Source organism: Akebia trifoliata, chromosome 1 (assembly GCF_017979445.1).
Source record: "Akebia trifoliata isolate Shusen 1 chromosome 1, ASM1797944v1, whole genome shotgun sequence".
NCBI lineage: Eukaryota > Viridiplantae > Streptophyta > Magnoliopsida > Ranunculales > Lardizabalaceae > Akebia > Akebia trifoliata.
In genome coordinates, this window is record NC_141375.1 from 7,972,103 (window position 1) to 7,995,084 (window position 22,982).

The following is a 22,982-nucleotide window of genomic DNA, read 5'->3' on the forward strand; positions in this document are numbered from 1 at the left end:
TTAACCATTGATCCAACAGGAGAAGGAGAAATAGAAGTTGCCACTGCAACTACTCGAGCAGAGCCCACAATGGGTCTGACTCGAGAAGAGATCAGAGAGATGATCTAAAAGGAGAAAGGGATGATGAAGAGTGAGGATATTGGCACGGAGGCAGCGCAAGCTGCAGGAGAATTCAGAAATCTCCATTTACAACAGAGATCGTGGCGGAAGATATCTCGAAGAAGTTCGTGCCACCGCGTTTCACCCCTTACTCTGGGATAAAGGACCCAGTAAAGCATTTATTCCACTTCCGATAGATGCTTACACTGTAGGAAGGGAATGAGGGCTTATTGTGTAGGTTGTTCCCTTCTAATTTGCAGGGAAACGCATTAACCTGGTTCCATAAATTGCCATGTGGATCAATAGCTTCTTTTGAGGAGCTTTGTATTGCCTTTGTAACATGATACATTGGCAACAAGAAAAGTGGCAGAGACGTGAATACTCTGTTCAACATGAGAATGCAGTCTAGGGAAAGTCTCAGAGATTTCACAAGAAAGTTCAGTGAAGAAGCAATGTCCTTGGAGAGTTGCGATGAGAGAATGGCCGTAGTAGCATTTAGAAACTCTTTGCCATCTAGCTCAGGGTTATATAGGTATCTCGTGAAGAGAAGACCAGAGACATTAAGTGATCTATTTAAAAGAGCAAAAAAGTGCATCAGATTGGAAGATGATCCCCGGAACTCAGCTGGGAAGAGCAAGGTAATACACGCTGTGATAAAGCCCAACAAGTAGTATTAACTACAGCAGCAGAGCAGAAAGAGACCGCTCAAGTAGGACAAGAAGCGGAGAAGATAGGGGATGTATTTTTCTATGCCCCCTAACGAAATCTTACCACTCATCGCGAATGAGCCTTACTTTGTGTGGCCAGCGCCACTTCCTCGAGATCAGATAAATCGATATGAGCGATACTATGAGTATCACAAGGTACGGGCACATACCACCAATAGGTGCCATGTCTTGAGAAGGTTTCTGTAGAGATTGGTAGAACAGGGCAGATTGATGGACCTGCCTAGAAGACAGAGAGAGAATCCATCTCGAAACAAGAATCAGAGGCCTGATTAGCCACCTGTTGAAGGGTAGGATAGAAGGGCAGCAGTTATACACATTGTCCTTAAACACAAGACTAGAAAATCAAGCCTGAATAGGGTTGAGGAAAGAAACAAGAGGCGGTGAGCAAAGCACCTTGCTCAGGTCTATACAATAAGAAGCGGGCCCATAGAGCAGACGAAGCTTTACGGAGAGCAGACCATGACTTACACGAATAAAGATTTGGAGGGGGTAACAAGACCGCATTATAATGTCTTGGTGGTAACCCTTCAGGTGGGCACTTTTACTCTCAAGAGGGTGTTGATTGATAACGGCAGTTCAGTCGACATTTTGTACGCCTCAATTTTTCTGAAAATGGGTCTTAGTAGGAGTGCGCTCACCCAGGCAGGAGCCCCTTTGAATAGGTTTAATGGAAGGACAAGCCAACCATGGGGAGATATAGTTTTGCCTGTGCAAGCAGGACCGATAACCTTGACAACCAGATTTATGGTTGTCGCAGCAAGTTCCCCATACAACGCCATACTGAACAGATGGTGGACCCATGAGATGAGGGCAGTACCTTCAACTTACTACCAAGTCCTGAAATTCCCAACGCCGCAAGGGATGTGGGATATAAAAGGAGATCAGGTAGCAGCCTAGGTGTATACTCTAGATAAGGAAAAGCTCTCCGAAGAGAATGTTTAGCAATAACAATTACAGTGGGGGGAAAACGAGCCTGTAGAACCCCCATACCTGGAAAACATCTAGATGGTGGATATAGGGGAAGATAGGCAGATTGGGGTAGGAGCAGAATTGGCATCAGAAGAACTGAAAGAGCTAATAGATTGCTTGAAGAGGAACCGGAATGTTTTTGCTTGGTCCATAAAAGAAATATCAGGGATCAGCCCCAAGGTAATCTGCCACCATTTGAACGTTGAGCCAACTGTCAAGCCAGTAAAACAAAAGCTAAAGAGATTAGCACCTCATTTCAGAGAAGCAGTAAACAAAGAGGTGAATAAGTTGATTAGAGCAGGATTTATCAGGGAAGTGCAATTCCCTGATTGGATAGCAAATATTGTGGTAGTGCCGAAAAAGAATGGGAAAGTTAGGATTTGTATTGGCTTTACGAACCTAAATAAGGCCTGCCCTAAGAATAGCTTTCCTATGCCGAGAATAGACCAATTAGTAGTTGCGACTTCAGGTCACGAAAGATTGTCCTTTATGGATGGCTATTCAGGCTACAATCAGATACAACTAAATCCAGCAGACCAAGAGAAAACAACATTCATCATAGAGCAAGGGCTTTATTGCTACAAAGTTATGCCTTTCCGGTTGAAGAATGCAGGAGCAACTTATCAATGATTGGTGACAGAGCTCTTCAGAGATCTGCTGGAGAAGACCGCGGAGGTTTACATTGATGACTTGTTGGTGAAGAGCAAGAAGAAAGAAGATCATGTCGCTGATCTGGAAGAGGTTTTTTTTTTATAATTAATCTGGAAGAGGTCTTTACGTAAAGAAAGTGGGGATGAAGTTTAACCAGGAGAAATGCACTTTTGCATTAACTTCGGGGAAGTTCTTGGGCTACTTGGTTATGAAGAGAGGCATAGAAGCTAATCCGAACCAAATTAGAGCACTACTAGAGATGTCATCCCCAAAAACGAAGAAGCAAGTCCAGAAGTTAGCAAGAAGGGTTGCAGCCCTTAATAGATTCATATCCAGACCTTTAGATAAATACAGGCCTCTGTACCAACTATTGCGGAAAAACTCCAAGTTCGAGTGGACAGAGGAATGTGAGTAAGCATTCACAGAGCTGAAGAAGTACCTAGGCCAATCACCTATACTCTTCAAATCAAAAGTTGGAGAGAAACTTGGGTTGTACTTAACGATTTCTGAATGCGCACTCAATTCAATCTTGGTCAGGGCTGGCGCAGCAGCAGAGCAGCCCATCTACTTCCTGAGCAAGACTTTCATTGATACAGAAACACGTTATTCCAGAATCAAGAAGAGGGGATTAGCTTTGGTTTACATTGCTTTGCGCTTAAAACAGTATTTCCAGGCGCACCGAGTATAGGTCATCACAACCCCCTGAAGTCTGTCTTGGGAAAAACAGAAGGATCGGGCAGAATGACAAAATGGGTTGTGCAGTTAACAGAATTTGAACTTGAATACAAGCCTAGAATTTTGCTAAAAGGCCAAGGAGTGGTAGACTTTCCGGTAGATGAAAGAGAAGATCTGCTAGTAGAAGAACTATAAAATGCGAAAGAAGGACAAAAAGTAAACAACCATCCAGGATGGAGAGTCTACGTGGATGGGTTTTCAAATATGGAACGGTCAGGAATAGAGGTGATATTGATCACTCCTGACGGCTCCAGGATAGAAAAGACAGTCAGACTGGGATTCAGAGCATCAAACAATGACGTGGAATATGAGGCAATGTTGCTCGGCCTCAATTCATTGGCAGGACTGGGGGTAACAGGGGCTATGGTCTACAGTGACTCACAGCTAATAGTCAACCACGTCAACGGGACGTTTGAAGCACGAGATCCTAGGATGCAGCTCTACTTGGAGAAAAGCAGGTCTGCCATGCTTCAGGCTAGAGAAGTGAGAGTAAAACACATACCAAGGACAAACAATAGACATGCAGACGCTCCATCCTTCATACCCTCAATGTTAGCAGGGAAAGACAAACGAGAATTGCCACTAAGCTACCAAGAAAAACCTACAATAGACGGACCAGACATGATCAGTATGGGAGCTACGATCAAAGATTAAGGGTAGATGAGCCCGATCTTCGCTTTCCTGCAGTTAAGAATGTTGCCTGACGATCCAAAGGAAGAAAAATGAGCGAAGAGCAGAGCTGAGAGGTACGCCATCTTAGATGGGAAGTTGTACGGGAAGTTAGCAGGAGGACCACTCCCACGTTGCCTAACACCATGAGAAGCGAATGACGTACTGAGCGAGATCCATGAAGGAGATTACAGAAATCATTCAGGGGAAAGATCTCTAGCCCATAAAGTACTCTCCTAGGGGTATTTCTGGCCATACTTGCAGAAGGACACAGCTCTATACGTCAAGCATTACGATAATTGCCAAAGACATGGGAGAATAATCCGTCCGCCAGCAGTGCAACTCAACTCCCTCATTAGCCATTGGCCATTTGCACAATGGGGGATTGATCTAGTAGGTCCGTTACCCAGGGTACCAGGTAACCTAACCTTCTTGCTGGTGGCGACAGACTACTTTACCAAAAGGGTGAAAACACTCCCTCTAGCCAGAATTCGCTAACAGGAGGTCCAGAAGTGGGGAAAACATAATCTACCGATTTGGTCTACCACGCACTATAGTCTTAGACAATGGGAAATAATTTGCAGGAGAGCAGATCAAAGATTTTTGCAAAAAACATGGGATAACGCAGTTATTCTCCACGTCACAGTATCCGCAAGGCAATGGACAGGCTAAAGCCACAAACAAAGTACTATTAGACATGTTAAACAAGAGATTGGGAGAAACGAAGGGAAGATGGACAACGGTCTTGCACTGCGTACTATGGGCCTACAGAACAACTGCTAGAACCTTCATAGGGATGTCTCTATTTGCTATGGAATGGAGGCAGTGATACTAACAGAGAATAACTTCCCCACAATAAGGTCAAGAATAGTACAGACAAACCAGAACGACAAACAAATAATCGCGGAATTGGACTTGCTAGAAGAAAAATGAGAAACAGCGCTAGTAAGGTTAGAAAGTTATCATCAGAGGCTACAAAACTACTTCAATAAGAGAGCCTGCCACAAGCAATTCAAAGAAGGAGACCTAGTGCTGCGTAGAGTATTCTAGAATAAAGAAGAGCAGAATAGCGGAAAACTAGGTCCCAACTGGGAAGGGTTATACAGAGTAGCAAAAGTAAGCCAGAAAGGAGTATGTTATTTGGTGACAATGACCGATCAAGAGCTGCCTAGACCGTGGAACACTTGTAACCTTAAAAGATTTTATCAATAAATAAAAAATTCCTTTGAATGTTGATAGCTTGTGTGCGGAAAGAGCCAAATTGGGCCCCACCTGACTCCAGGCCTACGTAGTTCTGCTCTGCCTTAATTGGCAGGGTATGAAATTGATTATGTCCTTACTCTGTCAAGAGTAAAATAGCACTAAAGATGGATCCCGCTTGAATCCGGGCCTACGGGGGTCTTCTCTGCCTTAGTTGGCAGAATAAGAAGTTGGTCGAGGCCCTACTCTGATACGAGTATTATAGCACTAAAGATGGATCCTACCTGAATTCGGGCTTACGTGGGTCTTCTCTGCCTTAGTTGATAGAGTAAGAAGCTGATCGGAGTCCTACTCTATCACGAGTCCAACAATACTTAAGATGGATCCCACCTGGATCCGGGTTTACGTGGATCTTCTCTGCCTTAATTGGCAGGACAAGAACCTAGTCAGGGCCCTACTCTGCCATGAGTACAATAACACTAAAAATAGACCCCACCTAGGTTAGGACCTACGTAGGTCTTTTCTGCCTTAACTGGCAGAGTAAGAAGCTGGTTGGGGCCCACTATGGCACGAGTAACAATAGCACTGAGTTTGGCACGTACAAGAGTTCGGTCCTCGCAGCTCTCCTCTACTTAAACTAGTAGAGTAAAGAGTTTGACGGCCATGCTCTGTCCTGGGTGACAGAGCACAAAGATTTGGACAGCTGAGAAGTAGACCCACTTAGCCTTCCACTACCTATAGTGGAAAAGAGGAGTGCTATACAATTGCAGTTTGTCTAAGAATGATAAGAGTATTATGCAACTGTGCCATGAAAGAATTAAGTAATATCCTGCGTAACATTGAGTTAGAGCTTTATCGAAGGACAGTTGTCACGCCCCAAAATCCTAACACGAATCCTTATAATTCATCAGTCAGAATCTCGAGGTATGAGGTAATCAATCACACAACCTATTAAAACATTCACAAGTAATAATACTTTGGAAAAGAAAATATACACAGCGAAATAAACATTTGACTAACATCTATACGAGAGTCTAGAGTAAGCGGAAGAAATCAACAAACACTGATATAAGTTAAGATCTTCAATCTCATAATACATCAGGTTACAAAAATTTCTAAACTAACATATTTCTTATCTACAAGCAAAAACCGCTAGGATTCTCTACTAATCCTCAAAGACACGGTGGTGGCAAGACATCAATTTGATCCTCCTCGAGGACCTCCTCAAAAGACTCCTCAAAGAACGGCTTTTCAAAAGCTGAATAATTTGAAAGGGAAATGATAAGGTGAGTAACAGGGGAATGTTACTCAGCAGGATGAACACCGTTCTAACAACGAGTCATACATGCACGAGTAATCTTGAATAGTTAAATAATGCAAAGTTTTTCATAATGTAACATACGATAAATGTCTAAGCATACTCAATAAACAGTTAAATAATTTCAACCTATCATTTATATCATTTAAAGTAACCTATGCATCTTTAAAATAAAAACATCTATCAAACATCACAAAAATAAGGAAAACATACATAATAAGAACACGGCAGTATAGTCGATAAGAGAGCAAAGGAACACGCCGATATAACCGCCTCGGCTATGGCAATTCGTTATTCTAGACTTTCAATCCGATGTGGAATCCTATCGTTATAATCTAATTTTGTGACCGGCCTAGCATACCACAGTTGGATGACCATTTATCCGGCTCAGACTGACCGTTGACCAAGAACCCAATACTAAGTTCAACTAACGGTGAGGTCGACCGTTTGACGATTACAGACTAACAGTGATCACTAACTAGTCCAGGAGACCCCTCACGTCGAAGCCTATCAAGAGGCAATGCATGTGAATCCCGCCTAGTTCTACACTATACAGAGGCCGCCTTTACATACAACGTTCCCCAGGAAATAAGTAGGAGAAATTTCCGGATCTCATAAGCTGTAATATGCTCTAAGGTATCCCATACTACCAAAGAGCATATGACATCTAGTGCTATCCTAGATTGACTCACCGCTTCCGGATACACAGCAATGCTTCACTCTTTATGGGTTTTCTACGAACCTTTTCTGGTAAACAAAATAGTTTATTTTGTATATAGTATATCATTTCTTTTAATCGAAAATACAAAGTCTGGTAGTGCCCTCCAGTGACAGTTATCTGTCATTTCCATCCATCAACCATCTCATCGCTCTATCTATCTATCACATTTTACGTGACATGGCCACTACGTAGAAATGGAGGCAGTGTCTTATCAATCAGTCGAGAACATATGTTTTCTCTCATCCATCCACCAATTAAATCGATCAATCTATCATCTAATTTCCTATATATCTATTAAAGTAATTTCACCTTTAAAGTAATATAAAATCCATAGAGAATCAACCAATTCCATTTGATGGTTTTGATTGAGTCGAAAGACATAGAAACAAAGATAAAACCATAAAACGTAAAAGTTGGAAATCTGTGAAAATTTGGCAAAGTGTTGAAAAAATGATTTTTCAAAGTAGAAATTGAAACGGTTTTTTTTTTTTTTTTATACAACCATTCCAACGTTTTGAAGTGAGAGGGGTAAAATTTTCATTTTATTAAAGAACTTAAAGTAATACTTAACTGTTTTTAATGAAATAAAGGTAGGAAAGGTATACATACTATTGAAAGTAACCAAAAAATTGGAACCAAACTCAACATTCGGATACTTTTCAAATTGCTGATTTTTTCATCGAAACTCGACCAACATCTATGCAAACCTTATACTACTCATAAAATGCATCAAATAAATCAAATGAACTAAAATAAATAAATAAAATAGCCATGCAAACATGATCTAATACGTTCAAATATGTATAAATGTGATGAAAAAATCGATCTATCGAAGATCGCATGGATTTTCTATGAAATTATTGCATAATTAGAAGGTAGAAGGGAAGGCAACCTACCTTAAGCTATATTCGACGGTTGAACAGAGTTTAAGATCGCCTCCGGCCAATCTCTAAATTTTTCCTCCGACGAAAATCGAATTTCTTTGCGTCCACGCGTAGTCCTTGGCGACGTGCACAACTTTCCTTATTGTGGCAAAGCTTGAATCGTTCTAGTTCGGTGTAGATTTGAAATGCAAATTTTGAGAAAAAAGGGATGAGTTTTGTTTGGAGAGAAGAATAAGAAAAAATCAGATTTTTCTAATAGAATTTAGATATTTATGACTTAAATGGGACGTAAGCGTCATTTCGGGAGTTGTTTTTCCCGAATGCCGATTTAGATAATCTTATACTCTATTTCGAGTAATTTTCGATACGAATCTAATGGTATGATCAGATTTCTCAAATTATTTTTTAAAGTGTCATTTACCTATTAGTAAATATCTAATGTGAAACTCGAGGATTTTGTAACTTTACCGTCCGAAACTCGAATTCGAGCGTGCTTACAGGGTAAAGTATGTTTTTCGATCAGTTTGAATCCAATGACAAATTCAAATTTCGTTAAAGATGGACAAAACAAAACCTGAGTATTTTACCCCTTTGTTAGAATTTCTCCAAATTTTACTATTTTATTTTTTCGAGATACTAATTAAAATTTGGGGTATTACAACAGTAACTCATTAAGGTACCTTTTTACGAAAAAGGTTCCACCTGAGTAAGAGAAATTAAGGTAGAATCTGGGGGGAAAAGGTAAGTAAAACAGAATGTTAAAGTTCATGTTAAGTTAAAAGAGCAAACTAACAGTTGAGTGTACAGTTCAAATATTGCGAAAAAGTAAAACTTATGTTAAAGGAAGTATAGCAGTTGCAGCACAGAAAGCGCAAGTAAAGCAGATTGTTAAAGTCCATGTTAAGTTAAAATAGCAGACTAGCAGTTGAGTATGTAGCGCAAACAATGCGAAAAAATAAAGTTTATGTTAAAAGCAAAACAACAGTTGGTATGAAAATAAGATTTTCCATTAATGACATAAGGAGTACGAGATATCCCAAAAATTAGAGAGTATAGAAAACAACAGCGAAAACAAAGTAAGAAGACGAGTACAGCTAAAAACAAAAAACAAGTCTTCATTCGACGATAGATGGCTGGTGGGTAGGAGATGAGACCTCAGCAGGATTGGGATTCGGAGGATCAACTGCCTCGTCCAGATTGACATTAATAACAGGGACAAGAGGCAAATCACTAGCAGGGTAGGCGAACCAGTCATTCTGGCTTGATCCAAATCTATGGTTTGCCTAGCCTTTATGAGTTCACCTGGGACTCTATCAAGGATAGCAACAAGGTTCCCCTCCTCATCTAATTGGAAGGGTGGGGCTTACCCATAGTCACCAGACCAATTCAAAATCTCTTTAAAAAGGGGACCTTTAGGGCCATCATAATCCTCCTTGTCTTCTTCATCCTCCTCCTCATACTAGAGCCAAGCAGCCTCAAAACCTTCGTGATAAGCCTTGATAGAAACTTCATTTACCAACCAAGAGTATTAGGCCTGTAATTGCCCCAGCAATTTCTTGGTCTTAACCTCATCTTCCTTGGCCTACACTGCCTTAGCTGTTTCAAGACCAACCCTAAGGGAGCCTAACTCAAGCTCTTGCTGCTGTATCCGCTCTTGGAGATCCGCCAACTCTACATTTCTCCTGTAGCTAGCCAGTTCCAATTGGATAATACCCTAGAAATCTGCCAATCTATTATTATTAGCCTCCAAGTCTAAGTTAGCCTTGGAAAATTGGGCCAAATTAGCCTCCTGGAAAAATTGGCTAGAGTAGGCCAGCTTAGCTTGGAGTAAAGTGATTTTCTCCTCATACTCTCTAGTCAGAGCAGTAGCCTGTTTCTCAGCCTCACATCATTTCAAGAAGGTCAAAGTACCATAGGTGTTGGCCTGCAAGAAGAATAAAGTAGTTAAGTGAGTAAAACATGAAGAGAAATGAATAATGTGGGAAGAGCAGAGAATTACCTCATAAAGGCCATGAACAAATCGACCAAAGCCTTGGTCAGCATTGGCTCGATCAGCAACATCCCAGTCCTTGGGAAAAATAGAGTAGGAGAGCAGAGAGGCATCAATGACAGGGTTCCTCACCCCACAGCTCCTATTGTAGACATGATCAAAACGGGGCCGAAAGTCATTGTTTTCATTTCCATCCTGGAGGAGGACCCCGCGACTCTTCCAAGGGAATGTAGTTTCTTCCGAGGGAGTCAAAAGGTCACTGGGACCCTCTTGATCAGACCCCCCTGAAGGGGAAGGAAGCTCAGCCTGCTCCTCTTGCGCTGTTGAAGTTCAGAAGCAGGGTTGTGTTCCTTGATGGTATTTGAGCTCTGCACTACCTGAGCATGAATCTCCTCAAGAAGCTCAACAAGAGCAACATCAACAGTAGAAACAGAAGCAAAAGTATGAGCAGCCTACTCTCCACGCACTAAGACCAGTTGGCCTGCCTTTCTAGTGTGAGTGGAGGCACGAGGGGCCACATTCTTCTTTTTCTTCTTCCTACCCTGGTCAGAGGAAGAAGTAGCCCTGACGACAGAGTGAGGGAGAGAGAAAACTCCGAGAGGTCGATGTTCATGGCATCGGGGACCCTAAGGGGGTTGGAGGAGAAGGAAAGGCAGAAATAGAGGCAAAGGGAGAGGGAAAATCTTCCGAGATCTGTTTGGCCTGATTAAAGGAAGCCCGTCGTGCAGGTGGCCAAAGTAAAACAGAAGGGGAAGGATAGATTTAATCTCCCTCCACCACTTCTTCAGCAGCCCTGGTTTGGAGGCCCACTACCACTAACCTCTTATTTTTGGATGCTCTACGTTGTTCTTTCCTAGCCACAGCAGCGGAAAGGGCAGAAGAATCTGTGGAGAAAAAGAGAGTAAGATCAAAATTAAGTTCAACTACAGATAGAATTGGAGAGTTAGACGCAGTTAAGCACCTAGAAACTAGTCTTATCCTGGAAGGTTTGAAAAGAGCGCTAGGGGTGAACTCCCAGTTCCCAGAGACAATCAGGGGGTCCTTGTATCACCATTTGTCAGTACGGAGGAGAGACGAAGCCAGTGCAACTGCTGCACTCTTAGAGGACAACGAATATTACCTAGGGCGTTGGGGGATAGCTTTCAAATTGTACTTAGAGAGGAAGTCATTGGGAGTTATACCCATCTTCTCCACTATCTCCACCAGATGATAAAAGTTGCTAGACATTTGCCTAGAGCCTGGTTTATCTTACTCAACACCTCCCTGAGGAAGGGAGAGAAAGGGAAACTAAGGTCAGCCTTGATCTGATCGGTATAGACCATTATCTCCCCCTGACGACATTTTTCAGGGTTCTTAGGGTCTTTGCAAACCAAAATAAATACAAAGGCAAAGATATAGAACCCCTTCCAAAGTTGAGTCATGTTGGGAGCCATTGAGAAATTAAGATTGCAGAAAAGAAAAGGCAAAAAAAAAAAAAAAAAAAGCTCAACCTGAAAAAGATAAAAATGACAGTGAAACAGAAAGAAAAAGAGAAAGAATTTTTTGCAAAATGAACAAAAACGAGATCACAGAAAGCAGCAGCACAGTAAGAGAAAAGAGTTTGCACAAAGTCTCTTATTTATAGGAGAACGTAAAGGAATATGAACATCTGAGAGGACAACTAATCCATCATAAACGTCGTAATTTAGGGCGTAGTGTCGTTGATAGTGGGGCATGTGGACGGACACAGATGAAAGATGATTCGTCTTAGTTGTCAAAAATGCTTTTAAAACGACATTGCATTAAATACGTCAATTCATTAAAAGTAGAAGTATTATAGAGAATCAAGACAGCCAATGAGAAAGATGTTATGTGTCTCGAGAAGATGGCGAGACTTCGCGTCTCCTCGAGAGAGGGTAATTGTAGAGGAAAATAACCACTCAGTTATCTAGACCGTACACGTGTCCAAGCCGATTAAGTGGTACCATGCGCATATCAGCATACAGGCGCTACCCAATAGAAGGGCAGGTCAAAGCAAAGAGCACCTGGTCTGACTAGAAGGGTAACCCAACATTGAATAAGACCTGGTCTACCAAACAGGGTAGACCTGATCAAAAGATGCCCGTAATCCTGATATACGCACGTCAAGCCCAAAGATCTCGGAGGAGATTTTCCCAGTATAGCATATCCAATCCAGAAGATCCCCATTCCGTTTAGGATCCAAAGAATCAGGGGATTCTCCGAGATCACCCCTCGTGAGAAAGAGAAACCCTGATTTGAAAGAAGGATCTATAAATAGCACATTTAGTACAGAGAAATAGATCTTTTTGACAGATTAGAGGTCTAACTAGTACGTTTGATTATTCATTTTTTTCTCTAACTTGAGCGTCAAAGTTTTTGACAAGTACCACTCTAGCACTAGCGAGGAGGTGGTAGGAGTGACTTCGGACCTATGAGGCAGAGTCCATCAGCACCATCAACTGGAATCTGACACCACAATACCTAATCGATCTAGACATTCCAAAAATTTCCTTATTACATCACGAGTTTCCATATTGTGATGGATACATCGATAGTGATTCGATGCATCTCTCTGATCTAATATGAAGGGGAAAAGTGAAAGATGGGAAAAAGACGTCCATGTTTTCAGTTTTTTTTAATATACTTGGCCCAATTTATTTGTCATTTCTTATATAATCATCCTTCTAAATTGCAAAATTGAAGGAAAAAAGGACAACGAAACAAATGGAAACTAATGGACTTTCACTCACCTTGAAGGATTTGACGCAAAAAGAGAAGTGGAATGAGGACACCATTCTTGTGTGGTCCTTTGAGCTCTCCGTGCAGTGGTCTTCCACATCTCCTCTTCCTTGTTGTTTGGAGATGGAGGTTTCTTGGACATGAACCACTTCAAGAAACATAAGTTCTAATTAGACTAGCATGTATTCACACACTTCTGTAAACACATATAAAAGGACATAACTAATAGAAGATTGATAGAGACACCAACGTGGATATATGCAATTTTGCCAAAATCCCAGTCCATTTCCACTCCTAAGACCTTTGAGCCAAAACATGCAATGCACATTTCCCAGATCGATCTCTCGTAGTAGCTAATTCTGGGTAAAGCTCGATCAAATCAAGTGCTATATCTACATGTACCGAGACAAAAAATAAAATTGTATATCTAATTTAGAAAAAGTACATACACATTGATAACTAGTAAGAATTTTGTTACCATAGAAATTTGCTGCTATTACAGCATTGAGAAGGCGAAGACCATCTTGACCTCTATATGGACTTGGATTTATGTCTTGACCTCTATATGGACTTGCGTTTTTGTCTTTCGTTACTTCGCGCAGAGATACCTCAACAACTCCTTATGACCTAGTAGAGCTGCTTCAAGTATTGGCATAATACTTGAATTATTTTGGATTTGTGGCAATCTTGGGTTCTTTTCCACCATTGCCTTTGCTGCCTTAATGTTTCCAGCCACAACTGCATAATAAAGAGCAGTATGACCTGATGAATCTTTCTTTTCTAGTGCTTCTTCAGGCATCTCTTGGACCAGCTTTTCCACAAACAATATTTGTCCGGAGATTGCCGCAATGTGGAGAGCGGTCTTGGATGATCCTGAGATCCCTACAGTCATGGCAGAATTGTCATCTTTGAAGAACCTTTGTGCCTCTTCCCAATCACCATCAGATGCAGCTTTGTATAGTGGCAAATAACAGAGAGGTCTTTCCGGTTTCCATCTACCATAGACAAGATGTAAACATTGAAATTAAGAGCATAAAGAAACAAAATTCTCAAAATCAATTATTTTTTTTTTTTTTTTGGGTGAGTGAGGGGCGGGGGATTTAGACATACCCCTCCATGTGTCGATGAATATTTAGATAACCCCCTATGTTTTCAAACAGATGGCATGCCCCTCTAAAGAGATTAGTTGAAGGAGGCTAGCCAGGTGAAGTGGAGAATTACATGATCGAGGGATGGGGATAAGAAACAAAAACTCTGGTAAATTCAGGATCAAAGAAGCAAAAATTAATGGGTTCACCTCATTAGAAAATTCTTTATTTCATAAAATTATTTGGACTTCTTAGACTCAATTACCTGCTTATATAATCTAATGTTTCTTAACCGGGAAAAAAATGTATCCTAGCAATGTGTTTGGATTCAGAGAAATGGAGAGGAAAGAAAAGAAAAAGAGGTGAGTTTTTCTCCATTTCTCTTATTTAGATTGTTAAGTGAGGAGAGAAAAGAAAAATAACGAATAGAAAAAAGGGTCAGTTATTTCTCTCTCTCCAAAAAAGATAAAAATGGAAAAATAAAGAAAAGAAATCCTCATGACTAATAATAAAAATATTAAAAATTACGACTTTATCATATTTTTTTTTCTCTCCAAACTTTAGTTTTCCATGATTAAACCAAACAAGATATAAAGAAACTGAATTTCTTCTCTCTTTTCTTTTCTTTTCTTTGAAGACGATGGAGTGTTGATCCAACGAGATGGGTTCAAACCCATTGAACCCATTTTCACAATTACCCAAAAAAATAAATAAAAGAAAAAATCAAATAAAAAAAGGGGCTTTGGCTGTAGGTTGAAGACGACGGTATTTAGGTAATTTCTATAGCATTCCAGCGGAGATGGAGGTCAAGATGACATGACATCAGTTTAAGAACACGTGTACCTCAAATACTAACCAAAATGTGTCTGAAAATCAATCTAATTGTTTACTATATTTATTTATAAATTCAATTAAACTTTGAATGACGGAAAGTGTATAATTATGGAAAAAACCGAAGTTTCATTACCAGCGCAGTCATCATGATGTTGAGCATGTTGGGATGATGAGGCCATTGTTGATGAGAGAGATCGAAATGCTCTAAGAACCACTTCAAGCTGCCCTTAACTTGCAACCCTGCTTCGATAACCACAGCAGAAATCAGTGACTTCGTTTACATTTCTTCCCAACGACCCGCATTGACTTCGTTTATTGTTTTAAAACCCGTCGAGTCAATTTGAAACTCAGCGGACTCGACTCGACTCGACTCGACTCGGCTAAAAGGGACTCGGAATACAAAGATGTAAAGTTGATGTGACCTGTCGAGTCAAATTCTAAGAACCTCTTTCACTGGCCAAACATTTGCACCGTTAGTTCAAATTTTGACTACATTATTATGAGTGATTGTTTGCTCACAGCCCAACGCCATTTTTACATGTGCCACTGATTACATAAGTAATAAGAAGAAAAAATTTCTCCCGACCTACTCACACTGAAATAACGAAATTTTCTTATTTGATCACCTCATAACTTTTAAAAACATGATCCAATACCATAGTCTTATAGTGTCGTAAAGGATGAAATTCTATAAATAAATAAAAATAAAAATTATTTTCCGCATTGAATTTTATTTTTAATTTGAGTGTTCGGTAACTATTCATTTTTAGCACCTTTGATCAATGTAAAAAAAAACCTATTTTTTTAAGCATGAGTTTTTTAATTAAATATAGAAAACTATGATATTTGATTCGCAATATGATAATCCATGTGGATCCCACAATACTTTTTTAGATTTATGGGCAGTGGATGTGTGGACGGTAGAGAAAAAATTTCTCTCTTATTACTTACGTGATCAACATCTCATGTTCGGAACTAATGATTTTTATTTGCAAAAGAGTGAGGATCATATGCACCCAGGGTGGAGGATAGAAACTATCATCTCACACCTCAATACAAGTCACACAGACCAAACTCAAGGAAGCAATGCCTAAAATATCTCCTTTAAAAATGTTATTGAATTTTGGCTTACGTTCCATCAAACAACAATTGAGATGGAAGTGTTTTCCCTTCTCGTAATTTTCTCTCTCAATTCAGATTTTCGAATCTAGAATCATTCTTTGAGCGTAATTTCTCGGGATTTTTCAAAAATCGGAAATGATTGAGAAAATATTTATGAGTTCTTAGTTGATCTCATCCTCACCGCAAGGAAGAGAATCAAGAATCCAACCTCGCAATACGGCAAAGTGATCAGTTTCAATTTATATTGTTGATCTGATTTTAAGTGTTATTTATGGATACAATTAAAGGAATATATATATTAAAATAGAAACAAAGAATCAAAGAAAAAAAAACATGAAATTGGAAGGAAAATGCAATTCAAATATGAGTTTCATTAATAAAAATAAGAAGAGAAGTAAGAATTTAGAGAATTTGGGAGATTTAAAGCTTCATTAATAGAGTTTTTTCTTCATCTTCTTCTCCACTTTTCCCTTCTAAATCTACTTTTTCTCTCTTCTAAATCTTCTAGATTTCTCTCTCTTCATTTTCATTCTCTCTCTCATCTAAGAATTATGGAGATAAATTATTTTCATAAAATTATGAATATTTCTAAGACTCATCCTCTCTTTATAGAAAGAGAGTCTTGAATTACAATTAACTCTTTTACAACTTATAATTATTAGAGAGTACTACCCATCTCACTTACAATTTTCACATATTAGAGAATATTCCCTCTGTACTTCTTCTATAATTATTACAAAATAGTCTCTCTCTTTCAATTACAATTATTGTAAAATAAATCATTTCACTTTTAATTACAATATGCTATAAAAAAAAGTACTCAAAAGTACAAGAAAAATAAATAATTATCCTTCATTTACAAATAATCCCCAAACACAATTAAGAAAAATATAAAACCACCCTAATTACATATCAAATATGCATGTGTCAATTTTACCCTATAAAATAAAAACCCCTCAATGTTGGCCCGTCAAAGTGAAATTCAAGTACTAGCATTGAAGAAATTATCATCATAGAATCATCCCCGAGTTAGATCAATCTTTTTTGTGTTTTTATCATCATCTTCACAAAAATCTCACTATAGCATTTTCAATTAAATCAACTTTATCCGTTCTTCTCAAACAGACTGATAAAGGTCGTTGAGTGTCATTTCGGCCTTATAACAGAAAAGTCCCCTTGATGCCTATCAAGAGCAGCTAAGAGGTGGCATCACCACCAAAATGAAATATAGTTGTCATGAACACAATCTTCATTAGAACAAACCCAGTGACTATCGAAAATATTGGAACACAAATGATAAATACTTCCTAACATATGAGAGAAAGCCATGCATCAAATGTGTGAGAAATATATATATTATATATATATATATATATATATATATATAATATATATATATATATATATATATAGGGAGCGGTTCAGCGGCCCTAAAGTTTGACAAGTTCGGTGCCAAGTTTTTATGATCGTGCGATCGTAACAGATCCAACGGTTCCGCGGCTGTTTTGCGGTTTTAAATGAAAAATCAGTTTAATTAAAACCGGCTCCCTCCACTTTTTGGTTTTTTTGTTTTAAATCCCTAAACATTAAAAACCCCTCTCTCTTCATCTCTTCTTCTCTTCTTCTCTTCTTCTCTTCTTCTCTTCTTCTCTTCGAAGGTTGCTGTAACCTAAACCCATCTTCTCTACACCTCTCTCCTCTCTCTCTCTCTCTACAGCTCGAAAGCTCCTCTCTCTCCTTCTCTCTCTCTCTCTCCTCGCTCCTCATCTCATCTCTCTCTCTCTCTCTCTCTCTCTCAGATCTGGTTTGAACGAGCTCCTTGTGGAGAGCCAAGTCGCCGTCGCCGTCGCCATCAATCTCTCTCAACCCTCTCTCGCCGTCGTCGTCGCAAATATCTCTCAAGTTTCGATTGAAAGGTAATTCTTTCACTCACGAAAATCGATTGGTTTATTAATTTTTAATTTTTTGTAGTTGTTGAACTTGAAACGTAAATGATTTGGGTTTTTTTTTTGAAACTTAAACGAGTTGTTCGAGTTAATGAGAGGCGTGATTAAAATGTAGAAGATTAAAATACTTTTTCAAATATTAATGAGAGGCGTGATTAATGGTAGGGGGTGAACACATGGATTGCAAAGCCTATAAAAAAAAATTGTTCCCACTTCTTTAATTGATGAAGGAATCAAGGCCCTGCCAAATTGAGAGATGTGCTGAATAAAATGAAAGGTTTATTTTAAGGAGGAGATGTTCTGCTTCTCCCTTGTGCACAGTGATGTCTACTGCTTATTGAATTGTTTGTTTCACTTGCACTCATCTTCCCAATCTCTATTTTGATTCTCAAATACGAGTACCACTTATAACCGTATCAATTGTTATTAGAACTACGATGTTCCTTTGAGGTTTGTGATTTCGGCAAAATAATTTTGGGTATAAATTCTTTATGAATTACCCATTTTTTGGTGAAGAAATAGAGACCCCTTGCCCCTCTCACAACTTAAATCAGATCTCATCTACTGCAAGACCCTCTGCTTGTAATTTACCGAGAAGGGTATCGGCCAATTCATTAATAATGATAACATCGGCCCAAATCGATTTGGCGAGATTTTCATTTGGAGCTGTAGTAGTGAAATCAGAGCTTCCCTTCATATTTCAAATTCTAGTACACGTTTTTACATCAATAACTCTTTTCTTAATTGCTACAATTCTTTCAAAGGAGAACCGTTTGTTCTTTCTCATATGTGAGCAGGTAATAATCACCTACCATTTCAAGTCTTGTTTATATGCATTCACACGTATTTTTCGACAAGATAGTGTGCACTTGATATTTCGGTTTCACGACCTATGTTTGGCATTGAGCATTATTCACTTGGTGAGCATTATTTGATACGATGATCTCTTGATGTCAAACAAGTTCATCGCCACCGGTTGCCACATTGTATTTAACAAGGACATAGATACTTGTGTTGTTGCCACATTGATATAATGAGAAGGAAAATCGATTGTTTTGTTTTGTTTGTTGATTGTAGAACTTGAAAGATAATGTGGATTGATTTATCAATCAATTCTCGCAATTCCTTCAACTCATTTGATTGCTTCCAAGCTTCTTGTATTATGGTTACTAATCATATCTGCTTAGATTCTTTATATGTATTATCATTTATGCTCCAATTGGATTTTGCTAGATTTTGTTTATTTAAGTTTCAATTTTATTTATTTGATTAGTCATTTATTGAAAATATTATATTTTTTACAGGTATTTAGGATGACAAAGTTTTATGTCGTTTTTGTTGGAAGTAGACCAGGGATTTACACAACGTGGGAAGAATGTCACAAGTATACAAATGGATATAGGGGTAATTGTTTTTAAAGCGTTTGCGACATTTGAAGAAGCCGAAAGGCATTTTTTGACTTACAATCGACTTCACTATGGAAACCCAACACAATTACCTGAAGAAAGTCAAGGGCAAAAGAAGAATTCACAAATTCTTGAAGAAAGTCAAGGGCCAACAAAGAGATCGCATAAACTGTGAATGTCCGTTGTTTTATATAATTTTTCTTTTTATTGTGTTTATGGTTGTGTTAATGATGTATAAATTTATCGAATAGAAGTTTATCTGATGTATAAATTTAGACTTGTAAACGTTTGAGCGACTACTTAATTTATTTTTGTGATATTTTATTTCTCATATTATTGATTGTAGCATTTTATTTAGGATTATCCAATAAATTGTTCCATGGCGGTCCATGTATTAGTTAGGGATTGGGATCCATTGACTGATAAAGAATGACCCACGAGTACGCAAATGCTTGATCTTGACCGTGAGAATACAATAGTTTGATTTTGTATTTAAAATTTCAATAGTTTGATTTTGTATTTAAAAGGTTCGGATTATGTGTTTTTTTTCCACGAGTCATTCTTTACGAGGCACCTAATCATGACACTTTAATTAATACTGTATAGGTTATCTAATTTTGGACAAGATTTATGTATGGACTTCATCAATTTGTGGGACAAGGTCTGCATGCTTGGCAAATATCAGATTATATTTGAGTTGAATTGCAATATGAAATACCATATGTACCCAGACAAGGTCCACTGGTATACAAGTATTATTACTGAAGTGACAAAATAAAATGGTTACAACTTATGAGAGTTGCAGTGTCAAGGAATATGTTACAATAAAGATTGGGGTGGAAGGAAAAAATATAACATTGTTAACTTGATTCGAAACAAGTGTGGGTGAATCTTCAATCTCCTGTGCATCTTCAATCTCCATTTTCCCATCTTCTTCTTCTTCTTCTTCGGCTTCCATTGGCTCTGACGGCTCCATGGTAGGTGTATCCATTCCAGTTACATGAGGCTCTATCATATGTTTATCTGCCACTAAAAATTTTAGAGAAAAACAGATTCAGAATTTGTTTGCATTGGGCCATATTTGCAGCCCAAGTCAAGTATGCATGGCCAGCAGCCCCAAATCCCTTACTTGATGGTCCATACTCATTCTAAATAACAAAGAATTACAAAGTATTTAAGAATAGAGAACCAAAACACTGAAATTAAAAATTATGGAGAATCAAAAATCAAGTTTTGAAAAAAAGAAATCCATTTTTAGAGCTAACAGCTAAGGCATCCTATGGATGACTAATAAGGGTTCTTCGTAATGCTTAATCAAGAATGTCTAAAAGAATGCACAAGCTTATACAATTATGAATCCCCATGTAAGGTTGATTTTTGTTCTGAAGATCCTCTAGATGAGAGTTGAGACCCATCGAATGAGTGCATTATTGGGAATTTAGGGGTATTAATCGAGGGGATACAGTAAAGGAAAGTTGATAGACATGGTTTGGGCACATACAAATAACCAATGGTGGCACCAGTGAGAGAGAGCATGAGAAAGACTATACAAAGACGAGAAGAAGACCAAAAGTGACATGGTTGGAAATGAAAAAAAAAAAAAAAATTAATATATATATATATATAATAGTAAATGGAGCACATAAGATGACCAATGATATTACGATGAGTTCTTTTATTATAGATTTATTATGCCACTCATAAAGGGGCAGCAAAAATAGGCAGAAAAATATTTGAATAGATAAGGAGAAAAGGTAACATGAAATTGAAGTAATAACAAGCACACTTACATGTGCTTCTAACAACTTATACTTGTCATTTTCAATCTTCAAATCACGTGAGGAAGATTCCTCCATTTTCTTTAATCTACAGAAGGAAAGCATACTTGAATGGTAAGGATGTGATCCCAAAGTATTGAACCAAGTTAAAAAAAAAAAAAGACTAGTGCAGTACAGGGAGATGACATAATCACCTATCCTTCAATTCTTGATTTTCTACTTTTAATTGATATAGACTGAGTGGATCCAAGCTTAAAAGAGAATGTCCATTTACTTGATCTTCCAATGATCTACATCTATCTATCTCCAATTGTAAATCAGGCAAAAATGATGATGACTCCATATTGTTTGACCTGAAGAACGACAACATACTTGGACAGTGAGGAAGAGATCCAAAAGTTTTACATCAAACAAACATTCGTTCACCATGCATGACTTCAAAATTGTTTCTCCTGTCTATGGCAAGACTTAAATATTTGGATCAAAGTGATCAAAAAGATGATAGTGAAAGACCATCTATGACTTAAAAAAAAATACAATTACTCAATATGTGAGATGAAATTACCTTGGATTGTGAAGGTGTGAGAACTCGATCAAATCTTCCATTCGATGCACGATCTGGCTCAATTTCACCATTACTCGTGTTTGGAGAAAAGGATTGAGTTGTATGAGAGTTATCTTTCATAAAATATTTCTGAATGGGGGGTGGTGCTGCCATGTGAATACTACCATTTACAAATCTGTCAGGAGGGACAGTTGGAGTCTCATAGTTACTGACATTCTCTGCAGAAATTGTAGAGCTTCGTCATGGCAGAAACAATAGATCCCATTAGAAGATATAACACCCAAAATAATACAGATAAAAGCATTCAATGACATGTTCACAACATTAAATCACTTGTTGGAAGAGAAGTAGGATAAATGGACAAGAAAGAGTTCAGAAGTTGCATTTCAGAGCTTCCAAAGTTCCTAACTTTTTGACATTGTGGCATTTTCTTGGATCAACCAAGGCTACACTAGCAAAGAAGGAAATCGACATAAAGAGGAAAGTGACAGAATAAATATAAAGAGAGACCCTTAATAGCAATAAACAATAAGAAAAATATAAAAGTGATTAACCCACACCTATTTTGATGAATTTGGAAGATTGCCTGCCATCCTTCAACAATAAAAGATACTTCAATAGAATCAACAAACAAGATAATAAGCAAACAAAGTTATTGTCAACAATCTAAATGGGAACATTTTTAGGCAAGAAATTCAATCCTTGGTTCTTTTGTTCCTTCAAAAAAGTCCTTTTTAGAAAATCAACAGCATCAATGATGCCAAGATGAGTTTCAAAAGCAATCAAGAGAAAATAAAGGCCAATTCATTACTTCAAGAGGTTCTTACAGTTATGTTAAGAACAACATTACTTTTTCACTGAAATACATTCATGTGAATGGTAGAAATCCAAGGGCAAACAAAATCAAAACAATGTATGTACAAATTTTGAACTCGATGAGATTGATAAAACCAACATAAAAATAACATACTTGATCCTTATCTCCTTCAATGTTCATCCATTGGCACTGTTGCAGCCCCTTCAATTTCTTGGTCTAAATCTTGTACTTCTTCGTTAACTGAAAATAATAAATAAGGAAAAAAATATCTTACGTCATATTTCAATAGATATAAATGCATATTATCTTACAAACATTAATTTAATTACCTTCAATACATCCAATCCGCCTTCTGTTTGGATTTTCAGGACAAATCCGCTTGTCATGCCCAAGTTTTTGACATAATGCACACTTCCTTTTTTTCTTCTGTTGGGCCAACTCGACACTGCTTTTCAATCTACCAACATGCTGAACCTTTTCTTTTCCCTTCTCATCCTTCTTCCTACCTTTTGTTTGTGAGACATTTGGATCCAAAAGTAACAAATCCATTTGGTCATTACTGCTTTTCTCATCTCTATTATCAGATGCATCAACTGTAAGTTTTATTTCTCCAATTTTTTTTTTATGTTTCATTTAAGTCATCCAAAAAGATTTTGTATCCCTCAATTGAAGTTCCTGCAATACAAGCCAATCTAGTAGCCTGTTGACATAAGTAGCTAATTC

The 22,982-nt window shown here is 38.2% G+C and overlaps 1 protein-coding gene and 2 long non-coding RNA genes across 3 annotated transcripts; 1 reads left to right on the top strand and 2 right to left on the bottom strand.

Moving 5' to 3' along the window:
- Nucleotides 1-1,286: 1,286 nt before the first annotated feature.
- Nucleotides 1,287-1,724, top strand: LOC147410619 (uncharacterized). Its single transcript, XM_086417181.1, has one exon. It carries the CDS (start codon nt 1,287-1,289, stop codon nt 1,722-1,724), a length of 438 nt encoding a protein of 145 aa, XP_086273307.1.
- A 7,241-nt stretch (nt 1,725-8,965) lies between these two features.
- LOC147410620 (uncharacterized) lies at nt 8,966-10,570 on the bottom strand. Its single transcript, XR_015178884.1, has 2 exons — nt 9,974-10,570; nt 8,966-9,898 (listed from the first exon to the last, which is right to left on the bottom strand). It is a non-coding gene; the product is annotated as an uncharacterized LOC147410620 (long non-coding RNA).
- Nucleotides 10,571-13,030: 2,460 nt separating this feature from the next.
- On the bottom strand, nt 13,031-14,908 carry LOC147410621 (uncharacterized). Its single transcript, XR_015177189.1, has 3 exons — nt 14,759-14,908; nt 13,182-13,698; nt 13,031-13,095 (listed from the first exon to the last, which is right to left on the bottom strand). It is a non-coding gene; the product is annotated as an uncharacterized LOC147410621 (long non-coding RNA).
- Nucleotides 14,909-22,982: the final 8,074 nt, after the last annotated feature.